Source organism: Polyodon spathula, chromosome 7, assembly GCF_017654505.1.
Source record: "Polyodon spathula isolate WHYD16114869_AA chromosome 7, ASM1765450v1, whole genome shotgun sequence".
NCBI lineage: Eukaryota > Metazoa > Chordata > Actinopteri > Acipenseriformes > Polyodontidae > Polyodon > Polyodon spathula.
Window position 1 is genome coordinate 34779772 of NC_054540.1, and position 25106 is coordinate 34804877.

At 38.7% G+C, this 25106-nt stretch overlaps 2 protein-coding genes across 3 annotated transcripts in view; one reads left to right on the forward strand and one right to left on the reverse strand.

Annotated features, from left to right (window-relative positions):
* The window catches only part of LOC121318578 (synapsin-3-like), a 250791-nt gene that overhangs the window by 119528 nt on the left and 106157 nt on the right, over positions 1–25106 (forward strand). The gene's annotated exons all lie outside the window — the stretch shown is intronic.
* On the reverse strand, positions 1707–24686 carry LOC121318581 (metalloproteinase inhibitor 3-like). Its single transcript, XM_041255410.1, has 5 exons — positions 24446–24686; positions 7991–8073; positions 7491–7602; positions 5283–5404; positions 1707–1929 (listed from the first exon to the last, which is right to left on the reverse strand). Exons 1-5 carry the CDS (start codon positions 24573–24575, stop codon positions 1732–1734), a joined length of 645 nt encoding a protein of 214 aa, XP_041111344.1. The 5' UTR covers positions 24576–24686; the 3' UTR covers positions 1707–1731.

Consider the following 25106-nt stretch of genomic DNA (forward strand, 5'->3'; position numbering starts at 1 on the left):
AGATCAGTGATGCAAATGTATGCAAGTGCACTCATTAGAAAAGTCGCTCTCTCTAGTTTTGTCAAATACAAAACAGACTAGTTCTCTTCTAATTTGAAAGCCAGTCATCCTGGCCTGTGGGATTGGAATGGTCACATTGTTTCAATGATCTAAACCAAGACAGGTCTATGCCTCATCTGCACTTACATTCTGAAATGCTAATAAAGGTTTAGATCATGACAATAGACCCTGTGATCAAGGCTGCCTGTTGCTTTTTCCTGTACTGTGACAACTCTGATTCAAAAGAGGAATGAAGGAACTAAAGATAACATTAGATGCCCCCAAAAAATATACAGAGGCAAAACAAATACAAATAAAAAAAGTATAAAGTGACAATATATTATTTGCACCCATTTTGTCAGAATCTTTTAACGCTAAAAACTATTTTGAGTTTTATTTTATCAAAATCCTCCAGTTGACAGTCTCATTCAAAATGAAATGTTTATAGTACCCAAGGCATGAAGTAAAATCAATTACCATATATAATGAGTAAAAAGGAAAAGGATAAATCTGTTTGGGCTTAGCTTTTTGGACGTTCACAAATGTGTAACTCGCGTGTCAATCATGTTACTTTTTTTTTCTTAATTAAAAAAAAAATTGTGAATATGGTCATGAATTTTGTTACAGCTTTCTAATAAGCTGTCATATTGTGATATGTATTTAACATCATTTTTAAAAAGGTCAATTTATTTCATGCCCTGTTGTACTCAGCTTATGTCACGTGTGTGTGTGTATGTGTGTGTGTGTATATATATATATATATATATATATATATATATATATATATATATATACACACACACACACACACACACACACACACACACACAACCAGGCAGGCTTGATATCTATTTATAATCTATGTAGAACATGCTTTGTTGGGGTGTTACATTGAAGGCTAGTTTTTGCTCGTCAGTTCAGTTCAGTTCAGTTCAGAATACATTTCGTTTTAACAACTATTCGTAAAAAGGAGCCATCCAGCAAACGTTGTGTGCATGGTACATGTCTTTTAAGGGGAACCTTGCGTTAATTAATACGTAAATGCATTATCAAATATTTTAAAATATATATATATATATATATGTGTAACAAAAAAAAAACTCTCTATAAACTGCAGATAACAGCATTGTTCAATAACTTCTTTGTTAAATACCTTCTTTGTTAAATACCTTTTTTTCTGACACAAATGGGTGATGTGAAACAGTGGACTTCAACCTTTGTAAAAACAGGTTCTAGGCATTGTCTAGACCCTTATAAAGGTTTACCACAGTATTTTGCCGTGGTATTTTTGCAGTTTAACCATGCATTTATCTTATCAGAGTATTAAGCCAAAATGTTTCATTCTTTTTTTTTTTTTTTAATAAACTTTTTGAATATTGCTTTTGATTGTTTTAGAATAAAATGTTCTCATGTGAATTAAATTAAACAAAAAGGAGGTTGAAGACCACTGTTGTAGAGCAAATATAAAATCTGATGAAAATAAAAGAATTACATCCTATTAACTTCAATATGTCAACCGTTCAATTATTAACTTGATTAAGACGCTCAATTGTTCTGCCGTGATTACACAGTGACGTAACAGTGTAACTTAGTTTCTCAGGGTCAGAGTCCCATCAACCAGCCCACCCCCCACCCCCCCCCCCCCCCCCCCCCCCCCCCCCTCTCTCTGTCTGTGTGTGCAGTGGGAGTCGCTCAGGGGTCAGTGGTGTTGATGATGGTTTTGTCGGGGGGTGCCCATCCTCTGTACCAGCTGCAGTACCCCTCTTTCTGCTGGATACAAGCATAGTGCCTGGACTGGTGCCCAGGGTAACCAATGTATGACAGCATATCCGTCCATAAGCACTCATTCTTGGAGGTCACAAAGCAGGGCAGGTAATGGCAGGGCTTAATCTACAAATAAACAAGCAGGCTGCAGTTGAAGCGGGAAGCAGTGTTAAAGCAGAGCCCAGATAAATAAAACATTTGTTATAGTCGAAAGGCCCTATCCCAAATGAGTTATTTAGTGCTTTAAAGTCTGTTTTGGTTAATTGCATACACTTTATTTTTTCCAGTCTGTTGCTGACATCTTTCTAAAGCGTTTTAAAGGAAAATACAATTCCTAAACAGAATAGTATTTTACAAAACGTTTAACTGTGCTGTTTTAATTGGGGTCTTGGATTGTTTTATTATTATTATTATTATTTTTTTATCTTATAGTGTATTGAATGGATTAAACACATTTTATTGAATACTGGTTCAAAAATAGTAAATCAATACTGTGTGTGAAGACAATTTAACATTTTAAATATATAGAGATGTAAAATATAAATACTACAGAGGCACATTTGTCATTAAAAATTGTAAATGTTTTAATGATTATGGCTGGTTTCACAGGCCCCGATTATCACTAATCTTGAACTATCTAATGTTACCTTAGGTAAGGTAGTGCAGAGAAATAAGATGATCATGTACACCAAGTGGACCAGCAACTGGAGGGAGAGACTTTTCTAGCTCAAAGTGGAGAATAAGTGGGAGTTGTGAAGCTGAATTATGTGCTCGGTGAACAACGTATACAAGGAAAAAAATGACTGAATGAACGAAAAGTTTAAAGACATGCTTTTGACAGATGTATTATATCAAGATTTAATATATATATATATATATATATATATATATATATATATATATATATATATATATATATATATATATATATATATATATACACACACACACTGATTTATATTTAACCTACAGTATATATCATTGTGGGTGTTTTTGATGGAAATTGGTTTACAGACAACTTCAAAAGAACAGATAACAGGGAATAGTTATGGTAAGAGGCCCCATCCTATTTTAAACAATATGTTTTTAGTATACAAAGACTGGTGGTTATAGACACAGCCCCACCTTCAGATCCCCTATCCACCACCTGAAGGAGTCATATACCGACCACTCCCAGCAGAAACAGCGAACTTGGCCATTATCTTAAATCTCCTGTTTGATGCTGGTGACCACCTTACAAAACTAAATGTAAAAGTATGTTTGTGCTTTGAAATCAAATAAATGTAATCTGGTTAAGTTTCAATTATGAGTCATTCAGGTCTTAATTATACTGTGTTGGTAATCATGGATAATGTCAATAACAAAATGAATGTTGTACTTATAAGAAAGTGAACCCTACTGTAGTGCTAATTTGGGTCTGTGCAGCCAGCAGCATGTCTATTAAATGCAGATTTACAGCTTCCTTCACAACTAGAAAGTGTTTCATTTATCAAAGCAGACTTTAAACATTTAAATTATTCATTGTTGTAATGTTCTGGATAGGGCCTACCCACGGATTCAATTTTAACAACGGCACCGCTACCATTGTAAAAATCATCAGTTATCTTTGTAACACAGCTGTGGTTGGTTTTGTTTAGTTTTCTTGGTCCTTTTTGGAGTAGCAGCATCATAACTGAAATTCAATCTTAAGGCCAGCATTGGTGTAAAACAAAACTAAAACTTTGTTTTACAATTAGGACACGCATTTCAACAGGAATCATTTCATGTTGAAGTGGTTGTCTTGTTTTAAAACTACGTTTCTTTCTTGCACTTCTGATTTCTTTTATAATTGGAGCATTTTGCAGGTATGGAAGAGTTTATTGGGTCTGATTTTGAGACACTTCCCGAGGAAAGGAGTAAAACATATTCATTGATTAGTCTTGTGGGGTTTTTTTTTAATTATTTGTTTTTAAAAATAACCTTTCTTTGGTGAATTCTTAAAACCATGACCAATAGACCACTTTAATACCAGAACCTCTAGACAGCATGAAATGCTTTTCTCTGGTTTTTATTCTGTGCAAAGCTTAGTTTTGCTGTTTGAATTTTAAGCTAAACTCCAAGCCATTTAAAAAGAATTGTGCCAAAATGTAGCCCCCCCCCCCCACCCCCCAATAAACTGCCAAATACAGCATATATTTGTCAATGACTTGCCTCAGTAAAAATCTTCAAGATTCGTGAGCTGCAACTATAACATCAGCTGCTGTACAGGTAATTAAATCCTGTACAATAAAGCTTCAGAACTCAGAGGAAGTGTGTAAAGTATTCAGATGTTAGTCCTCTGGTATTCAGTTGGAATTAATTATGAATCTGTAGCCATTATTTTAAAGTATTACCATTGTTTTATACGAGACATGTAAGTAAGCAAAGGATTAAAAAGGGTCTAAAAAGAGGCTAGACAAGTAGCTTTGTGTTTCCGCTTGTTTAAGGCTTTGGCATTAGCTTATAAGTGTCTGCTCTTGAATGTTTGTTTTACAGACTGTCTGCACTGCAAACATCTAAAACTAAAAGGAAATGGTTGCATTGCCACACTACGGTCCATTTCGAATTGCACAAGATGCCTGCGACTATGCAATCACAAATCTTTGTCGAGGTACTGAAGTATAAAAACACAGAGATGTTTATCACTAGGCAGAAACAGAAAGCTGATTGTATTCTATACTTATAGGTCATAACCTTTCTCCTCAATGTTCAGGCACCTATTCATCCAAAAACACCTTCTAAAAATCAGCAGCCTAGAAGTCTCAAAATGATTCCATTATTAAATTGTGAAAGTTAGGCAATCCGTCTGCACCAAATTAGAATCCTGTTTTTTTTTTTTTTTATTGTACAAGGATAACATATTCTTTTTGCAGACTTGTTGAGGCAATCTAAAATCAAGAGACAATTTTGCATAAAGCGTCCATTTAGCAGAACAAGTTTTGATTCAAAATATAAGCCAGACAGTTACGTTACATTTCTATTATTATAATTGTTTGTTCCCCAGGCATGCTTTTGGAATGTCAAAAGAATCATTTTGGCTACCAATTCAATTCCATTTTGAATACAAAAAAATGAAAGCTTTTTGTATCTGAAGAATTTTATCAGGGCAGTATTTCAAAGAATTGGGGGTGCTGTGTGCAAAACCCTTCCTGACTGTCAATCTGCTTCTTTTTCGAAACCGCTGATGAACTCAGCACATGTGCAGCCAGAATGTAAAAGGAACATTTTCTAATCGAGTCTGCAAGAGGAGCGGGTAGCTTGTGACGAGAAATGGGTTCATAACCTTTCTGACGTGACACAGAAGATAAATACAAAAAAAAAAAAGCAGCATGCTAATAAAACCCCTGCAGACTTCACAGATTGATGCTGTGTTTGAGCACACCGTCTTGACTTGCAGACCTTTGTCTCATGCTCTGGTTGGCGCTGCCAGTCCATTTAGAGGCACAGCCAGGTGGACTCACCCTGCAGTTGCAGCCTAGCTGGTAGCGGTGGTTCAGGCCTTTCCTCTGAGACAGTGTCAGCCTCTCCCACTTCTCATTGAAGTTGCACAGCCCGGTGTACACCTTCCCATCAAACACTCTACCTGCGGGGGACACGAGATACAAGGAGTCAGCCTGGGCAACCTCGCACAGGCTGATTTTTTGTTGCCGTCATTTTTAATGGAACTTGTGCCATGTTTCCATCTGCAGTCTACAATGTGCAATCCAATCTGCAACCGGGCATTAGGCAAAAGTCACCTGTGTGTATCATGTTGTATAATTGCTATTTATAACTCCAGTAATTCCCTAACAATATCATATATTCACACCTCTGTGTTCTGTCTACATATTATTTTCTGCCAAAGAGAGATTTAAAACCCATACTGGACACTCATTAGGTAACTTCCACCGTCAGATTGAGTTCTGCCAGCCCGCAAGCCTAACCAGACAGACAGACAATCGATTTAATATCGATCTACTGCTGACATTGGGGTCAATTCCTGTTTTTCAATTCCTTTTTAAAATCAATTCCCAATTCCAATTCCCTTTTAATCAATTCCAACACACCACTGATCAAAATTGCAATTACAGTGTAGCAGTATTTTGTTAAAATGAGTTTCTTACAGTGGCAACAAATGACTTAAATTGAAGTCACTATTGGTCAATAAATTGGTTTCAATTTGAAGCAGTTGAGCAATCACAGCCATTATTTCTAAAAGGAATAGAATTGGGAATTGATTTTAAAAATAAATTAGAAGTGTGGCGGGTTGAACCATGGCTTTACGAACATGCTCATAATTCGACCATGTAAATAGATACATAATAAAGAACATTATGATCCAAAATGATGGTGAGATTCCAGAACCTTGGTATACAAAAGGTAAAGACCTAAATGCTCTTCAGGCCTGCCCCAGTATTGATCTGTTGAACAGACCCCTGCTGTTTAAACTGTTGGACTTGTCAATCTTTTTCAGCTTGCATGATTGTGTGTTTAAAGTTATGGACAAAAGCATTCATTACACCGAACAGCTTAGCAGTCCCAGTTATTAAAGGTTGATTGCATCTCTTGGTACCATGCGTAGAGGTTTGCTGCTTGTTTCTCTACACCCTCATAGCCCTTCAGTGACTGGTCCATCAAATGAATAACTGGCCAGCCCTGTAATTACTGCATTACCCCTCCTTCGCACAGGAATGTGTGGAATGGCCCTGATACTGCAGCAGTGGGCCAGGAGAGAGAGTGGTGTCTGTGGTTCATTCTTTAATTATACTCAGAATGTCCCTTGATGGATGCTATTTCCAGTAAATTGTCTTTAGAGCATTTTTTTTTTTTTTTGTCTAAATTGAAAAAAAAACTTTTTCAATTCTAAAAAGAATAAGAAACAAATAGCTTTAGAAGCCCCTGGGTTAAGCCCCTGTTTTTGGTTATTTTTAGTTTGGTAGTTTTGTTGTGTACTATCTGCTAATGACAATTTGGAGTAAATACCTTTAAGAATCCAGCCCATGATGAACAATCATGTTCATTTCTTTTCATTATTCTGTTCATGGAAAATCTTGTCCCACTGGGTCCTTCATTCAGCATGCTGCTCCAGTCATGCAGTGGATACAGGAGACTCTCCCGTGACCGTGCTTATGTGGGCCAGTGTTATTAAGCTGTCTGTTATTAATCAACTTTTACTGCCAGTCATGTGCCCTGTTCATAGCTCGAAATGAACTCTCGCTTTGCAGTGTAAGGTTTGTAGCCTTGATCACAGTGCAGAATATTTTATATGCTGATTGGCTTTTAACAGCACCTATAAAACTGACATCCAAGTCCTGCAGCTTTCAAAGGTCGTTTGTGTTCTATTAACGGAGACGCTTTTAATGGTTTATCATACAAGGCAGGGGCCCAACCATGCAACAGGTGCTCCGTTCTCTTTTTAAAAATAGTTTGCTGTGCTGTCCCTCATGCTTTCCTTGAAGTGCTCATTCATGTCTGAGACTACAGTGCTGTGAAATCTCTAAAGCATTCTGCACTGCTGCTGTGGAAAAGGTGCCTGGCTTTATTAGTCCCTGTGAAGTGCTGAATTCTGTTGTTTTTGTGGGTATCTCGGGAAGGCAAAGCTGTTAACTTACACTGCTGTAGTATCTCAAATGTTTATAGCGTTGATGTCGTTTTAAGCGCACCGAGCCCACACTCTGAACAGAGCTCACCTGTAATGAGGTACTGGTACTTATTCACCTCGAACTTCACGCCACACAGGCTCTCAGAGGCATCAGTGTAGATGTGCTGAACATGCTGCATCTTATTAAACCCCTTGTACATCTGAAAAACACAGAGACACCATTGACAGGAAACCAAGACATTGAAGACATGGACATTTCCAGTACTGCGCTGGTCTCCAGATTCTTACTAGCTGAAATATTAACAATTTAGCAAACAAATTGGGACTGATGTCACACATCTAATTCCACTTGTAATCTGAGCTGGATTCAGACCCAATGGGTTAGACATGAAAGGCCAGTGTTTTCATCCGCTGTGTTACCTAGCGATAGGTATATTGGCCAGGCTTTGTTTCATCACATTGTCATGCAGCAAACGTGCCTTTTCATTTTCTGTTCTTGTATCAGACGCTGGCACCATTCGTCCGTTTTGAGAAAATAGAAAAGCTTGGGTAAACTGTACAAAGAAGTTTTCAGACTCCGATGCTTACTTTCATCTGTTTGACAGTGTAGCGCATTGTTCCAAATGGGCCGTCCTTCAGCAGCTTCTTCCCAACCACCTTGGCTCTGATCACTGAAGCGACAAAGAAAAAACACAAATCTGTACTCAGACATTTTATCCAAATAAAAAAAACAAATAAAACACATGAAAATCAGATGTCATCTGTTTAGAACCCACTGTGGTCAAATGCTTTGTGAGTGTGAGAGCTATACTCTCAGTGATATTATAAGTGTAGCTGCTGCGAATGAGTTCCAATGTGGACATGACTTCCAATAATGATTATAACAGGTATTTTTGGAGAAATATCTTTAGAAATCATGCCCTGTGAGTGTTACAGATGAACCGTATCTTTTACACAATGTCATCTACTGTTGTACAAAAACCTCTCATTCATGATGTATTTCAGATCTAATGCTGGATCACAGAAACTCTTTATCCCATGATATGCCAGACAGCTTTAGGGTCACTTTTTATGGGAATTTATGAGTCAACTTGTTGAGGTTGACATTTTTTAGCAGTTTTCACAATGTGAAGCCACAGTATCTACTGTAAATAAGCTTCATTTCAGCTGCTGGCTAAGATAAAATTCTTGAAAATGTCCCCTGAAAAGAGTTCTTGATAGTCTGCTTGGTGTCACATGGGCTTTTGTTTATTGTCTTCTGGCAGCTGCTAAAGCAGCTAGTTGTTGGTGGCATTTACCAGCAACATTTTACTCATGTAATATTTACATGTACTGTAGGTTATTATTGTTCTGTCTTGTGTGAGATAACTGTTTCCATTTAGTTGAACTTAACTAGGCCTCTTAAACACCAGAATCAAAGTGTTACTGTGAGGGCCCACACACATTATCTATGCGTTGAAGCTTTAAACAGCCCCGCGAGACGCATCATCTTGTTTTCATTGGGGTCCTGGGAGACGTACTTGTTTTCATAGCCTCTGTGGGCAAGGCATGTGAGGTGGCCAGCGTCATGCCCAATTGTCTTTACACCCCCTCCTGTTTTTCACACAAGACACCTGTTGTCTCTCTGGTGTTCAGGGCAAGAGGTTTACATTAAGACCTTCTGTATTGCAGCTTAGATTGCAAAGGATACAGATTTTGCCCTATTACATAACTATTAATCGTGGTAATAGCATAGCCGGTGTACTAGTGCAGTGGAAGTATGACAAGGTATAGGCAAGTGTTTAAAGCAGAGAGCACAAAGACTTTTTATAGTATACTCTAAGCTTGGGGAAAAAACATAGAAAACATTACCATGAGAATATTTCGCATTGGATTGTTCATTGGCTTACCTTGATCAATCACTTAATACTAGAATTTCACAAATGAATCTGTTGGTGTGGATCTGGGACCATGTAAAACATAAAAGCGCTTTTCAAATTGGTTCTTGTTGCAATATATGTTGCTTTTCACTCAGCATTTCAATGGAAAATTTGCTCAGAATTTACCAAATAAGTCTAGACCTCGCCCCCCGTCCGCCATGCCCCCAAAACTCTACAATGTGCGCTGACCCTCCTGTGCAGCGCTCAGCAATCTAAGCAGAGCCCTTTTTTTTTTTTTTTTTTTTTACAAGTGAAACCTTATCTTCCCTGTGCGGTCTCATAACAATCTGCACAGCCCTCGCTCCCATAGTCCCCTCCACGGACAGGCTTGACAAAGTCATTTGTTTCATCTTCTTGTGGATTGCAGTTCAAGCCCTTTTGAGGTCTAACTGGTTATAGTAAATGGGGTAAAGTCAAAATATAATATATACGGTACTGATAGGCTGTTTTGTAAGATGTGCAATAAGATCAAGTAATGGACTTTTAAGAACATAAGAACATAAGAAAGTTTACAAACGAGAGGAGGCCATTCGGCCCATCTTGCTCGTTTGGTTTTTAGTAGCTTGTAAATTACTTCTTTCATTTCTTTGAGTACTACTGGGAGGATCTCATTCGGCCCAGGGGATTTGTTTATTTTAAGAGCTCCTAGTCCCTTTAACACTTCTGCCTCAGTTAGGCTAAAGTTATTTAAAACTGGATAGGAACTGGATGACATGTGGGGCATGTTGTCAGTATCTTTCTTTGTAAAAACTTGTGAAAAGTAATCATTTAATATATTTGCTATTTTTTTTCTTCATCTACAATTTTGCCATTTGTATCTCTTAAACATTTAACCTCCTCTTTGAATGTTCGCTTGCTGTTGTAATATTGGAAAAACATTTTGGAATTGGTTTTAGCCCCCTTAGCAATGTTCATTTCTATTTCTCTCTTGGCCTTTCTAACTTCCTTTTTGACTTGCGTTTGCAGTTCTGTGTACTCTTTCTGCGTACTTTCTTTTTGGTCCTTTTTTAATGCTGTGTGAAGTGCCTTTTTTCGCTGAATATTTTTTTTAATTGATCTATTAAACCATTTTGGCAATTTAGTTTTACATTTAGATTTGTCTACTTTAGGGATGTAATTGTTTTGCGCCTCTAGTACTCCATTTTTGAAGAACAACCATCCTTCTTTTGTGGGTGTTTTCTCTATTTTACTCCAATCTACTTCTGTTAGTCTCTGTTTCATACCTTCTGTTAAATGAGATTGGGGGAGTGTGTATTCATACCATCTGGTGGACTATATATAGTCTTGGTCCTCCATCAAAATACACACATTAAGCACCTCTATTACAGGATGATACATATCATGTGCTGGAAGTATTACAAATCATTAAATGGTTCAAATGACAAAAACTTTATGGCCCCTTTCTTTGCTGAAATACCCCCCACACCCCCCAAGCTCTTTTGACATAGCACTATAGTAAGCAGCCCATGCAACTATGATATGCCACTGTGAAAATCTTAAAGCACAGAATAGCATGTTAAGTGCACAGGATACGTATAGTAAACCGCTATGGCATTAATGTAATCTGTAGCAGGCTGATTTTCAACAAAATGTGAGACTGTCACAAAGACGGCCGGAGTGGGGGATGTCAGACCAGAAACAGGAACCAGGAAATAAACAAAGAGAGAGGTGGAGTTTGGTGGAGCTGAGCGATTGGTACCGCTCAGCATTTAATGAATTAACAGAACAGAAAATAAACGGTTGCAAGACAAACAAAAACACAGGACACGGCCCTGGTAGCCAAAATAAACAGACAAACAAAACGGACTAACGCTTAAACAAACAGTGGACACTAACAAACAAACACGGTGAATGAAGACAACGGGATATATATATATATATATATATATATATATATATATATATATATATATATATATATATATATATTATATATTACTTTGTTTACTTTTCTCGTTTTTAATTCTCTCCTCTCCACTCACCAAACACACAACCCCGAGTGGGTGAAAACATGCAGCTTTTATGCAGCTGTACCGAGACTCGATTGCTAATCAATCATTCAATTGGAGTCGCGGTACAACTGCACGTGAATTAATAAAGTGCAATTACCCTTGCTCACATATTATTACTTGTTACTTGCACGTGAAGTGCTGTGCAATCCTCGTGCCTAAATACAAATATACATTTTAAACACTCGTGTTACACAGACCCGTTTATATCCTGTGTACCAATGACTATACACCAACATTAACATACATCATATAACACAAAATAGACACAGGTGTGGGCACTTTGCCACAGGGACATTGCTTATTCTTTTCATTTTATTTTCTTTTTTTATGAGGGGACACATAATTCCTAAGCTCACGCTGGCAGCTGTTTCTGAGCAGACGTTTCCGAGCGCTTCAGAGCCCTCTACATCAGAACTGTGTCCTCTAACAGACAGACCTCCTGCTGCCAAGCTAGTAACCAGAACAAAGTGCTGTTGGCTGCCTGCAGAAGGAATGCCTGCTATTTAGCAGATCATTAATCTCGCTTTGCCTGCACCCTCTCTGCAAGCAGGCAAGCTGCGGTGGGCAGCGAGTCCCACAGACTAACGGTACTGAATTGAAGGCAGACTGGGTGGCACTGATAATGCTGTGCTAGTGTGGGTGCTAAGATCTGCAGCAACCCACATGAAAAAAAAAATGTTGCGTGGTATATAAAGAGCATTATGTCACATATTTTATGGGAATCTAATGTGTGAACCTGGATTTCATATACAGCGCTACAACCGTGCTAGCTGACCTTAAAAATAGTGAAATGCTGAAAACAAATAAGTTGAGAGTCCTTATGCAGTCTAAATGTGAATTAACCAATTATCCTGAAATAACAGGGATGGACATATGATCACCATTGCATAGCAGGTTGATCCATTCCTGGTTTTCCTATGAGTTTTTAATAAGACACACCAGAGCTTGCTACCTGTACTCTGTGGCTTATCAAGCTTGTAGTAAAACTTTGAATGGGTGAAACTGCTATTTGATAGGAGTCTTTTTTTCCATCCCTGAATAACAAGGGAGCACTGTACTGTATGTATTTATATGAAACATTCAAATACATAAGCTGGAACAACTGCAATAAGCAGCAGCCATGCTTTTGTCCCTGACACGACTAGTCTGTAATATATAAAAGCTGCATCTCCCAGTTGCAAGGACCAGACAGCAGTTCCAGCTGACTTCGACTACTGTGTTATATCACCTTAATTGAACAGTGTAGCTGGAGCAGGCTTTGATCACAACATGAATTGAGGAGTAATGTTAAGAGCATATTGCACTAGTTCAGATTGAGTAATGCTGCAGTGAAGCAAGGGGCTGTTATCTAGGAATCTGTTTTTTTATTTTTTTATTCTCCAAGTACTACACTTATAGACACAGATGTTAAAAATAATAACTGCATATAACCTGCAGCTCTGTGTTACTTGTAATGTATAATGCACACCTCTCATATACCACCTGTAATATATGTAAACACATGCCAGGGATACGGTTATGGATGACGGTGATACTCTCCGGTGCATTATGTATATACCATAAACCTTGTATATAATATGCAGCCTGTGTATAACACGCACCCATTATCCATTATAACCATCAATTATAGCTACTCTATGGAACACATCACAATGGGAGGTCGAGTCTAGCACACTAGATGCAGCCTGTAGTTGCAGCTATTATATGACAAGTGTTTTGGCCATTTTTTTTTTTTTTTTTTTTTTTTTTTTTTTTAAAGTTCCTGGATTTTACTGAAATAAATAAAAAGTTTTGTTCTGCTTCTGACTTTTACAGAATCAGACATTCAGTTTGGCTACTGGCTGTCACCGTGGAAGCGTTCTCTTGTAAAAGTTTATCACTATTTCTGCACTTTTCCCAGGCTGTTCCTGTGGTTATAATATGTTGTACCATACCTTGCTATTCTTTACAATGCTTACCTATGCCTTACTATGCTTCTACTGGACTTTATTAAATGTTGCTATGCTTTTACTATGGGAAGTATTTATAAGGTTTGTGACATGTGTTTATCCAAGTTGTACCTTGTCATGTGACCACAATGGAAAAAAGATTCTGATTTAATTGTTGACTGTTCTAGTAATATTTGAAATGTAACACAGAAGCAGGAGCTCAGAAAATAGTGCAGCCTTACAGAATAACAAGACGTCAAATGATATGATGATGATTGATAACCTGTGTTGTCAATCATCAGTCCAGATGAGCTGTCTCCTGAGTGCCACTGTCCTCATGTTGCATTAGAAGAACTGTATTGTACTCCACCTGTACGCCAAGAGATACTAGTAACCCTTACTACAGCTACATTACTGCTCTACTACTAAAGCCTTTTGTCACGGTTACAGAAGTGTGTTTTAGTATTTAATACTTGAGCGCTACGCTATTTATTAGCAGTAGCTAACCATTCATTAAAATCCAAGTTATTAAAATAGAGTACTTCTAATACTACTGATCACTACGCTCAATGAAAAAGCACAGCGCCTGCGTTTGTCTCCCTGTTTTATGGTGCTATTCTATCAAATTTCCAACCCAGTGCATTACACAACACTGCCTGTTAACCCAACACTATAAATTCCTTATTGTACTGCGGTCTCGTGATGTGCAATACATAGAAAAGCAGTACAGGCTGTAGCCCCCAGAAGCACTGCAGTGGGGAACCATACCCACACACTGCCTCTGTCTCCCAAAGCAGCTGGATTTACTCCACCCTGCCAGATGCCAGTTTCCTGCCAGACACCTGTACTGCAGGCTGGACTGGGTTCCACACTTATGAAGCATGGTGTAGGGGGATGTGACAGAGACGGCCGAAGTGGGCAGCGTCAGAACCAGGAAATGAATACACAAAACAGGACGGATGAAATGAAATGATGATGGCGCTTGCTTGTGCCGGTTTATTTCAAAATAAAAGGGTTTAACAAACAAACAGAAACAGGACACGGCACTTTACGCCAAAATAAATAGACAAACAAAAACGGACTATACTTAACAAAACACGATGCACGGACAGACACACTAACAAACACGGTGAGCAGATAAATATAAGTATTGTAGTGGTGCCACCAGCACGCAATAGCGATTGCTATTTTAACTCTCCTCTCTCTCCCGTTCTTCACTCACCGAACACCCAACCCCGCGTATGTGAAAACGTGCATCTATATATACTGTTGTGCTGGGATTCAATTACTAATTAATTATTCACTTGAATCCCAGCACGTGAATTAATTATGTGCAACCTCGTGCTCACATTTTAACTACTTTAAATGTACGTGAAGTGATGTACAATTCCGTGCCTAAATACAAATATACATTTTAAAGACTCGTGTTACAGACCCGTTTATATCCCGTGTACCAATGACTTTACACCAACTTTTAACAAACCACACGCAACATAACAGATAATATACACAGGGGCGGGCACTTTGTCACAGCGGGTCATGATTTTTTCTCCAAGAAACAATAATCCCTACTATGTTTATATTTGAATTGAATCTCTCTTGGTCTGCAGGGGAATTGTATACAGTACAGTGTGGATCTGTAGGTGTTTCATTTGCAGCCCCACCTGTCTCTAATTGCCGTTGTTATCAAAGCTTTTTGATAAATGTCAATCTTCTCATTTTTCTCTGCAATGAGAAAATCGCGTAAATGAAAAAAAAAAACATGACTTAAAAGCACTGAAATGAAATTGCAGACTACTTCTACTCAATTTTTATTTTCTCAGTAATAACTGCAAAGTTTCTTTCCTTTCTTACCTCATACTGCGATACATATCCCTGGTGACAGGAGGTAGTGGAGGTGCTGTTACAGACGGTACTCTGTATGTGTCACTCTCACACATTTGCTTGTATCTAGAGAAACGATTACCTGTGAAACTTGTTTAGCACTTTTTTGGCACAAGTTACTGTATAGAGAATCTTGTTGATCTGTCCCTTTTAAACTGTGATAAATATATAGTGTATGGAAGCAAATGCGCAGTGAAATAAAGCAACATTCTAAACATTGCTCAGAAACGTGTGCATTCATTGAAGTAAATGTTTCACTATTAGGCTTCTACTGCAGTAAATCGAAAGAGAAAATGCTCATACTCATAACCAAGGACCTTGACGGACTTTTCGGTTCTATGAATGAACCTTCCTGCTTACTCCACTAATTCTGTAAAGGTTTGGTTTTCGATTGTGTGTCAAGCCAGCCAGTTGACGAAGGCATTAGTCGAGTCGTGTAAAGGTAGATATTCTGACTGTGTTTTCTTTTACAGGTCAAGAGCTTGATGAATCTGTTTTAGTGCTCGGTATGGATGTGAGACTGGCAGTGTGATTTGGAATTTGGGGGGGGGGGGGGGGGGGGGGACAAGAGGTGTGGGGGCAGGCACTGTTTCATTATATAACTGCAGGACACCCCACTGAGTCCACGTGTGGTCAGTGCTCAGGAAAAACTTTGGGCTAGATTCTCGAAGCATATATTCCAAATTGTCTTTAGCATGAGTTAGTCTCAGAAGGTAGTCAATTAGAGAATAATTGAAACTATACCTGTGAACTGTGTTCCATGCATGTTAAAGCTGACCCAAGACAATACTTCGATGATTTTTTTCTCAATGACAGTGACGGCCTGCGGAACGAGTGCAGATATCATAAAACATTCGCTGTCAAAATGTAATTTGATGCAAATGGCTTTTCAATGTCCACAGAGTAGACAGGGACTTGATCAGCCTACAAGGTGTACTGTGGGCTAGGTATACCATGAACTGAAAAAGTTTAAAAAAGCTTTAAAGAAAGCCCTCATTCCTTATATGCACCATAATAGCTGGAAAACAAACACAGCAGCCAAACTGGCCCGGCAGAAGAGGGTGCATTTCTGACGCCTGACTGGCCTCTAAGCCTCACTGAATCTCCTGAATACCCCCTGTTTCCACAGTACCTGCAGCAGCGTTAGCTTCCAGACAGGCAGTGGGGCATGACTTTCACCTGCTCGGCTCGAAGCTGTGGCGCAAGGTTGTGGGACCAGGGCTGAGCTGGGGTGATTAATGTGGAATTTCCTTCTGAGTGGGTATTTTTCAGGCTTTGACGGCTCTCGAGACTTGAAAGGACAGTGCATGCATTTTAGGCGTTCCTTCTCCTCTATAACAGGGGACTGGGAACGCAGTAATCAGAAAGGTAACCACGTGAGTATTCTAGTGTATTTATGGAACACTCATCAAAATAAGGAGCCCTGTTGGTCAAGAAAGCAGAGGCCCCTTAATGCGATATCCAGACTCGCAATTATTTTGGAGCAGTTTCCTTCTCTGTTCCGTACTCTCCATATACTCAGCGGATCCCAACTGCAGTCCATGCCCTCCTTGTGGCTCTGCTTACAGACCAGCTCACAGTGAAGACCCCAAGACTTCATTCATTCATATTGATTTGATGTAGATTTTTCTACGGTTCACTCACTTTGCATTTTGTTAATTGATAAATATAAACTATTAACATGTCTATTTTTGAAAGCATTCTTACTTTACAGCATTTTTTCACACCTGCCTAAAACTTTTGCACAGTACTGTGTGTGTGTGTATATATATATATATATATATATATATATATATATATATATATAAAAACAAAGTGACGTGTGTGTAAATATGTTTGACCCCCCCCCATCTGAACTCATGGGGTTCTTTTTAAAAGCTTTTTTTTTTTTTCCAATTTACGAAATTTTCCAAAATGAGTTTCCTACTAAAATGAGTGCTCGTCCTCGTCACACGTTCTCCTGGAGGTTGCACTGGTGAGCCAGGTTGAATAATAATTGGACATTCCAATATTGGGGGGAAATTGGAAAATGAATAAAACTAATGTGATTATGTTTGTGTATTTGATCATAGGAAGGCAGGTTTTGTGTTGGTTGATGATGAGCAAAGCTAAATTCAATTAACCACTATATTGTACTCTTGCACATACAGCAGACAGGCATTGGTTTTGTGCACCACTTATACAATGACAGCCAGTGCTGTGCTAAATAATGTCGATTCAGTCAAGTAAGGAAGCAGTTATGGTGTAAAGAACATCTGACTTTTGTAACCAACTCACAGGGTTTCCATTTGTGTGATTTGAACCTGAAGGGAAATATTGTAATTGGGATCCAGTGGGTGAAATTGCAATAGGATTAAGAGTCCCAGTGAGGCATCATCTGTCTGTGGATGGCTGTTAATGTATGGAGCACTGCGGCTTGTCATCTCTGCAGGGCTCGTGTGTGTGTTTGTGTGTTTGAGTAATCCTGTTCACTGTCTGTGGAAATACATCTGGATGAAGTCCAGAACCTCATTGTGCTTCAGAGTTGCCAGATTGCTTAGCTGAGTATATTACACTGTACGGTCAGGTGTAAGCAGGAGTTCATTTGTAAAAATCATTTTATAATTAAGGAGCGACGACACTGTTGTTATTAAGAACATTAGTTTCGCTGTTCAGGGTGTAAAAAAAAAAAAATGTATCCTAGCTGTCACGTCATTCAATTAATGGAACAGGAAAGCGTTGATTTTTTATTGTGGATGTTATATGAATTCTCTTTATTCTTGCCTGTCAGACAAACAGGTACCAGATCTGGCATCCGCTGCGATCCCGCACAAAAGAAACCCAGAGTGTAAGAATGAAATAACTGCATCAGATTTAATTTATTTGTTTGTTTATTTGTTTGTTTTGTTTTGTGTTGTTTATCTATTTTTGAGCAGAAACCGATGAAGTATGCAAAACTCAACGACTGAAAACCCAAAACCTACAAATGTGTTTGTCAGACAGTAGTAGTTAAAGCTAAAACGCACTGAATAGATGAAATGTGACCTCAAAATAAAAAAGTGCATTCAACATAGCCAAAGCTCCTTTGAAATGATTACTGAATGATTAACACCATTTTCTTCCCTCCTTACTCGTGTTTATTATTATAGTAAGGTTTAGTAGAGTGCTTCTTCGAAATCATTAAAAAGGTATATTCATCTATCAGGTTACTGAAGGATTAACCACATTTCTTTCCTTCCTTACTAGTGTGTATTATTATCATAAGATAGACTGGGACATGAGGGTTGAAGGTGTGAGTAGGGCACAGGTGTGCATTGAAAACGATTCAGACTCCACTGCGTTCCCTTTAGTTGCGTCTCGCAGATAGGCTCCAGAATATTGCATGGATAATGTGTGGGTTTGGGCAGTGCCAAGTCTGGTGTGTTTAAAGTATTAGGGTTGTGCCTGAAAGCAGCAGGGGTAATGAGAGAAGTTCAGCACTGAGAGAGTGCAAGGCTGTGGCAGGGGGGCAGGGGAGCAGGAGAGCAGGAACACTTTGACCCCTTCATGCCAGCAGCTTCCTCTCGTCAACTGCAGTGCGCTTTGTCAGTGACCTGTGAGGGATGCTGCTTTTCTCCCAACAAGGGCAAATTATCTACAAAACTATACAAGGTAAGAGGTTCACACAATCCCAGGACCTGGCAGTCACCACTTGAGAGCACTAATGGGTGACATGATAAGAACACCAGAATTTATGAGCGGGATGGACTGACCCACGTTGTTCCCCTATTCTGTGGTAGTGTTAAATCAAACTACCAGACATTATAAATCATATGCAAGAAATATACCAGTTGTGACAGTTACAGATTTAGCATAATGCTGTATACTGTTGACAGATCCCATCTAGTGAATGGAATTTGAAACACTGGACCCAATTCTTATTCTTATTATCTTTTTTTTTTTTCTGAAGGAAACAATTCTAAAACAAATTAACAACTTGGACTACTTGCAAGCCCCACAAATCAAATACATGTGCTGTTTATTTCTGGGCTGGTAACTTTATTGTGTACATATTCCCTTTCTGAAGAAATGTGTGCTGTTGACAATTTGGAGTGACAAGCTTTAAGAATCGATGCGCAACATCTATACACAGTATCTGCTCACTAGATGGTGCTGTCTAGAGACACTTTGCTGATCTAGCCTGCATTATATATGTCTGTGGTAAATCTGGCAAGTAGGGTAGGAGAACTGATCCTGAATTAAGGTCAAAGCAAAAAAACAAAACAAACCTAGGTATAGCATAAAATAACCAGATGGCTTGTGCCTGTTTGAACACTAAGATAAAACCATGTCTTGCATTGTAATTAGGCTTCAGACAGAGCAGAAGCCAACTTCTCTGTTTGACTAGGTGCCTCTTGTTGATAAGGATGTTTATATGCCTGATTAAAAGCGCAAAACTGCGACACTGGCAGAACAAGCAAGGGAAATATTGGAAGATTCTGGGCACAGATATAGTATAGTATAAATAAGGGGCTACTCTCTGGAGAGAGAGGGGGAATAAATATAGTTAATACAAAGACTTTTGCTCTTTTGCCATTTCAAACTGCTTTCTTCTGCTTTGGTTTGTTATGTCTCCTGGCTTCAACTGGATTGGACTGGGTGAGGACATTAGAGTCATGACCCAAAAAGGGCTTGTGCAATCCATGTAACAACATGAATAATGTCCCCATACTGTTATTGTGGATAGTAGTAAGATTGCCTAAATATATAGTCAAGTCTGTATGAGAGACCAGCTGTATAGAAGGACTAACCTTTAACCCACAGATTCTCTATCTGTAAAAATACAGTACAGACCCCTCCATATATCTCCAGATTGTCATTCATATATTCAATAACCGAGTAACTGGAGCTAAAGAAATTCATTAGAAAGTTTCCTGACAATTGGAAAAGCTGTTCTCTAGATGCATTCAACTGTGGTATTTGGCAGATGCCTCCAATGTATTCCTGGTAATGTACTGTGCTAACAAATGAAACTTCTGCCTGTCTCCCAAGAACCAATTACCTTCAGGACAGGTTCAGCCAGTTGTGTTCATTTCACTTGCTGTAATAATGGGAAATCTTCTTCCATCTAGAACCATACAGTCAAGTAAGTACAGTACTGATCAGTCTTAACAGTAGGTTCCATTCTACAATGGCTCCTACTGCTCCATGCCATGCTGATGTCATTGCCCTTTACTGCAGCATGGAATCTGCATTGAAGGTCATTAAGTTAAGGGGAAATGGTACTTGGTTTCTATTGGTACGTGTGTGCGTGCGTGTGCCCTGCTTACACCCCAAACAGCAACACAACAGAATTTTCTCTGGACCAGTAATCTGAACTCTTTCCCAGTACCGGGTTCAGCCAAAGAGTGATTGCAATCCCCCTTATACATGCAAGTGCTGAGATGTTCTCCCTTGGTACAATGGAAGGAGGGGGGTGGAGTGTGAATTAGAAACCACTGCCAGGGGCTCTGTGAGCCTGAGAAGTGCTCCTGGTTTGTACTGGGCTGTTACTTGTCATTTTAATAGTGGGTTATTATATTAACCCAGAGTCACTCTGAAGCTGCTAGCAAAGAATTTGGAGCATGCGAGGATTCTGAAAAACAAACCCCACTTTGTTCTGCATGTGCTGAAGCTGGAAATGTTTTTTTCCAGCAACTGCCTCGGGGTTCAACATGCCCCCAATGTAATTCAGCTATTTCAAATATTAATTACACTCCTGTTGCCAAGATCAGTGCTTCTACCTCATGGCACTGAAATGAGAAGCATGCGCAAACCATGCTCGTTATCAGGCTTAAAGATTGTGGAGGTGTCCACACAAATCTCACACTTACATTGTTAACTATGTTATAAGAACACCCAATTCAGATGGAACTTGGTACGGACATTCCTAAGCATACACTCTTAAGTCTTTTGTAATCCAAGTCTGATTGGATTGGCTAATGAAGGCTTCAGAAACTTAGCAATGAGAATTCAGCGTCCCGTATTAAAGGTACTGAGCTATGGCTATATCTTGGGAACCCCTTTTCTGGATTTAATGAAACTTCATGTCTGCAGTTTGAGAAATGTAGAGTCTTGGAGAAACAAAATTCCTCAAGTTGTTTCTCCAGTATGCTTGGGACAGATTCAGCACTAGAGTCTTAAAGTGACTGTGCGTTTAACATGTGGAGCTCTAGTTAGGTCCGATATTTAATTAGAACATTTGTGTGCGATATACACAAACACCCTGAAAGCCACTGCGCTGTCTCACTAATAAACACACACACACACACACACACACACACACATCCACAACAAAACACCCCAGCTTGGGGAACAAGTTCTTCACAAGTCGTCTGTGTTTTCACAGGACAGGACGACCTTGAACAAAGTTCCCTCTGTCTGTGGGGCTGCGTAGCTTTAGATTTTATGTAACTTACTGAGTAGACGGGCATTCTGCAGCAATTAGAAGTACTGGATCAAAATGTATTAAAGCGATCATGTGATTTTTGTTTTTGGGAAAACAAGCCCAGTTTATTTAGGAGAGAAACGCTGAAGGATTTAGAATTGGCAGCGTACACATTAACGCATCTTCTATTTTTACTCCACTTACCGTGCTATAGTGCTCAGGGATGAAAGATATACATCCCCAGGATAGGATCTGGTATGAAAAGTAAAGCTGTCCTCCCTCTGTTTCTCTAATATCATCCGGGCCAGCTATCTCAGCACTGCCAAGTCTACTGTGTAACCTGGTTCTCACATTGGCCACTTCAAAAGCATGCCCATTAACTTCAATGGGTCCGTTCGCATTCCTCCTCACTCCACTAAAGTGGCATGCTGACCTTGAAGGACAGCTATCCATGTACAGAGCTCTCCAAGAAAGCCAGGGCTGTCATCCCCATATACTGTGGGGAGCCTGTGTGATGTAATTTCAAATTAAAACCACTTACAGCACTAAAAGTTGCAGGATCTTCATTCTAAGAAAATACATTGCTGAGTATTTACTGTATCTACTGTACCTAGGAAAGAATAAACAAATGTGTCCACAGGAGCTAAAACCTCAATCCCTACACCATGTATTTCTTTGATTAACCCTTTAGCTGCAGGCACAGAGCATAGCAGCTGTGTGTTGCGTTTTGAGGGAGTTGTTATGTCTTGGCTGCCGTAAGTTTGCTGTGGTCTTTTTGTATTGTCTTGTTTTTGTTCAGCAGTCTAGACAGAAATCTATTAAGGATTTTGTTAAAGGCAGAATGCCATAGAAAGTCCCAGAATGTTTCAGGATGATGATATATTGATATGTTTTAAAAACATACATTTGTAAGTAAATCTCCAGCTGCTTGATTGTCGGCTGGTTTCACAAGCCCTAATTAGCACTGGTGCTAGAGTACCGTCTGTAAAACCAACCTCTTATTGTATGGTCTTTCTTTAAATGTTAATTTTGTATATAGGGCAAAATAGGATTTTCCTGTCTATGGCTATTGTAGACCACAATTTGAGTCTAATCCCCACAGAACTCCTTGTTACTAGTTTTGAAACATTAAATGTATTTTTTTCTTCTCACAAACAAAAATAATAATTGGTACAATTGCAGAGAAATCATGCCCACTTTAACAGGTGTTACATCTATGAAATGAATTCAACAGTTACTTGGTTGCTTTGCCTCATTTTTTAGAATACAGCTGTGCTGCACTGCACTGTGCCACTGCTGAAAGTTGCTAAATGGCCCTACAAGTAGGCACTACTACAAATGGGCATTACTATAGGCCTATTCCTGTAACCTCTGTAGAGCTGTTACCACACATGGTTGTGATACTCCTGCAAGTTAAACAGCAATAAAATACCTTGCCAGCCCCTGCTCCTGCCTGCACTGTTTTACAGCTTAACAAGAGGCCATTTCTCCTCCAAAACACTACTGTACATTGAGGCTGGTTTCCATGGACACCAGTTAATGATGTTGCTGCATGATAACTAAGTCCACTCTTGCACCAGCTTACCATGTAAAGATCAATGTACAGCAGTCTGACAGATCATTTGACACTTTTAAAATGAAATAAATGTTTTATTTAGTTAGAAACATTTATCTAAAATGCAATTGCTATTTTTTTTTAATCAAACATCTCAGTCATTGTAAAAAGGAGCACCCTTATAAAGTGGTACAGTATATAATGTTAAAAGCATAAAGAAGTGTGGTAAAAGCAGATTTAAAATGTAATTCAAGCCTGGTAAATTTCATATTTGGAGAAAGCAGAAACCATGGTAAAGTTTATAGTACACTTTTGTATGGTTAACTACATAGACACTTGCCCAAAAATCATTGAACTCTTATCAAATGCATTTAGTATCTAAAGAGACCTACAATAGGATAAGGTGAGTGATGTGCAACCAAACTCAAAATAATGTTTTCAGGGTAGATTCGGTTGGCCCTATTCCATATTGCCCCTCAAATTAACTTTTAATAATATTGTTATAGAAAGCTCTCTGGTTTTAAAACTCAAATATCTTGTGTAAATATAGAACAAACGCTGATTGCAGCATATTAGGAGAAGCTGTTTACCTTCTGACTAACTACGGCAAAAAAAAAAAAAATACAGTTTACTTAACACATTCTCTGTATAGTATAAATTCTCTGTTCGATTCCTGAGGAGGACTTCTACATAACGCAACAGAAAGGCTCAACAGATCTGAACCATTAATAATAAGGTCACACTTTATTTTAAGGGGCACTGTGTTAGTTGACTGTTACTAACACATTAAAAATGTTTTTGTTAATGGTAAGTTAGTATACTCTATAGTAACCTATTTATAAAGTAATAAAAAAAAATTAAAAAAAACTATAAAGCAAGCATCAGGGACTGACCACCTCCAAGTCAATAATACCACTGGGCTTATTAAAACAGAGTTAAATCTGTTTAAAGACAGTAAATGAGATCAGGTTGTATGAATTTATAAATAGGCTACAATATTTACCTATTAACACTAAATGAACAGTATTTGTTATTTGTTAAGCTAGTTAACAGTTAATAAGTTCCCCTTAAGTGTTACCATGACAAGTGCAAACAAAACTAAAGAAAATGGGGTCTAGTACCCAAATGTTTCAACCAGGTGTCACACTGACGAAGGCATTAGCCAAAATATCTGTTTTCTAGACTTCTACTGCTTTTACCTCATTCATTTAGTTTAGACACCTTGTCAAAACTGGAGGGTTCTTTACATTTATGCAAAATGCTGCTTGAAGAATCTACGACAACTCCAGCTTTTACAGTGCACTGGCCCACAGGAACAGACCTGCATGTTAAAACAGAAGAATTAAAAAGTGCTTCTTACCTATGTCAGAATTGCAGTAGGCATCCTGAGGATGTGACAAGGCACAGGAGCAAGCCTCAGCAACATCATTGAGTCTGAAGCTGCACAGCACCACAAGCAAGCTGAACAGCGTGTGCACAAACACCGACATTCTCCTTTGCGAGAAGAAAAAGTTTTTTAAAGAGAAGTTTCAATGGAGAGGTAAAGTGACTCTGTCTCTGTCTCTGACTGCTCTCTGCACTCTCTTCTGTCTCACTGCTTCACTCCCCAACAATTACAAATTAGATATACTCTCCCTACTGTGACATAAAAAGACAGACACACCCCTTCACATAGAGTGAGCGGCCAATCGGGGAGAGCCATGATGTCATTTAAATGACAGCAGTGCTGAATTTGAGAACTCAGTTTAGTTAACACACCCTCATCATCCCTTAAGACTGAACTATTTAGACAAATTGATTAGCATGATATAATGTGAAGGCTAATGGGTTTAGTTGTAAGTGTTATGGTATGTTGGAAAATTCTGGGAAGTAGGGTGACTGGTTTAGCCTTAAACAACATATTAAACAAACACAAAAAATAAACCTGTGTGAAAGCAAAAAGGCAGGCTAAAGATAGCAAATGAAAAAAAAGAATTGCAAGTAAATGCTAGAGAGTAATGGGAAAGGAGTCCCAGTGCTTA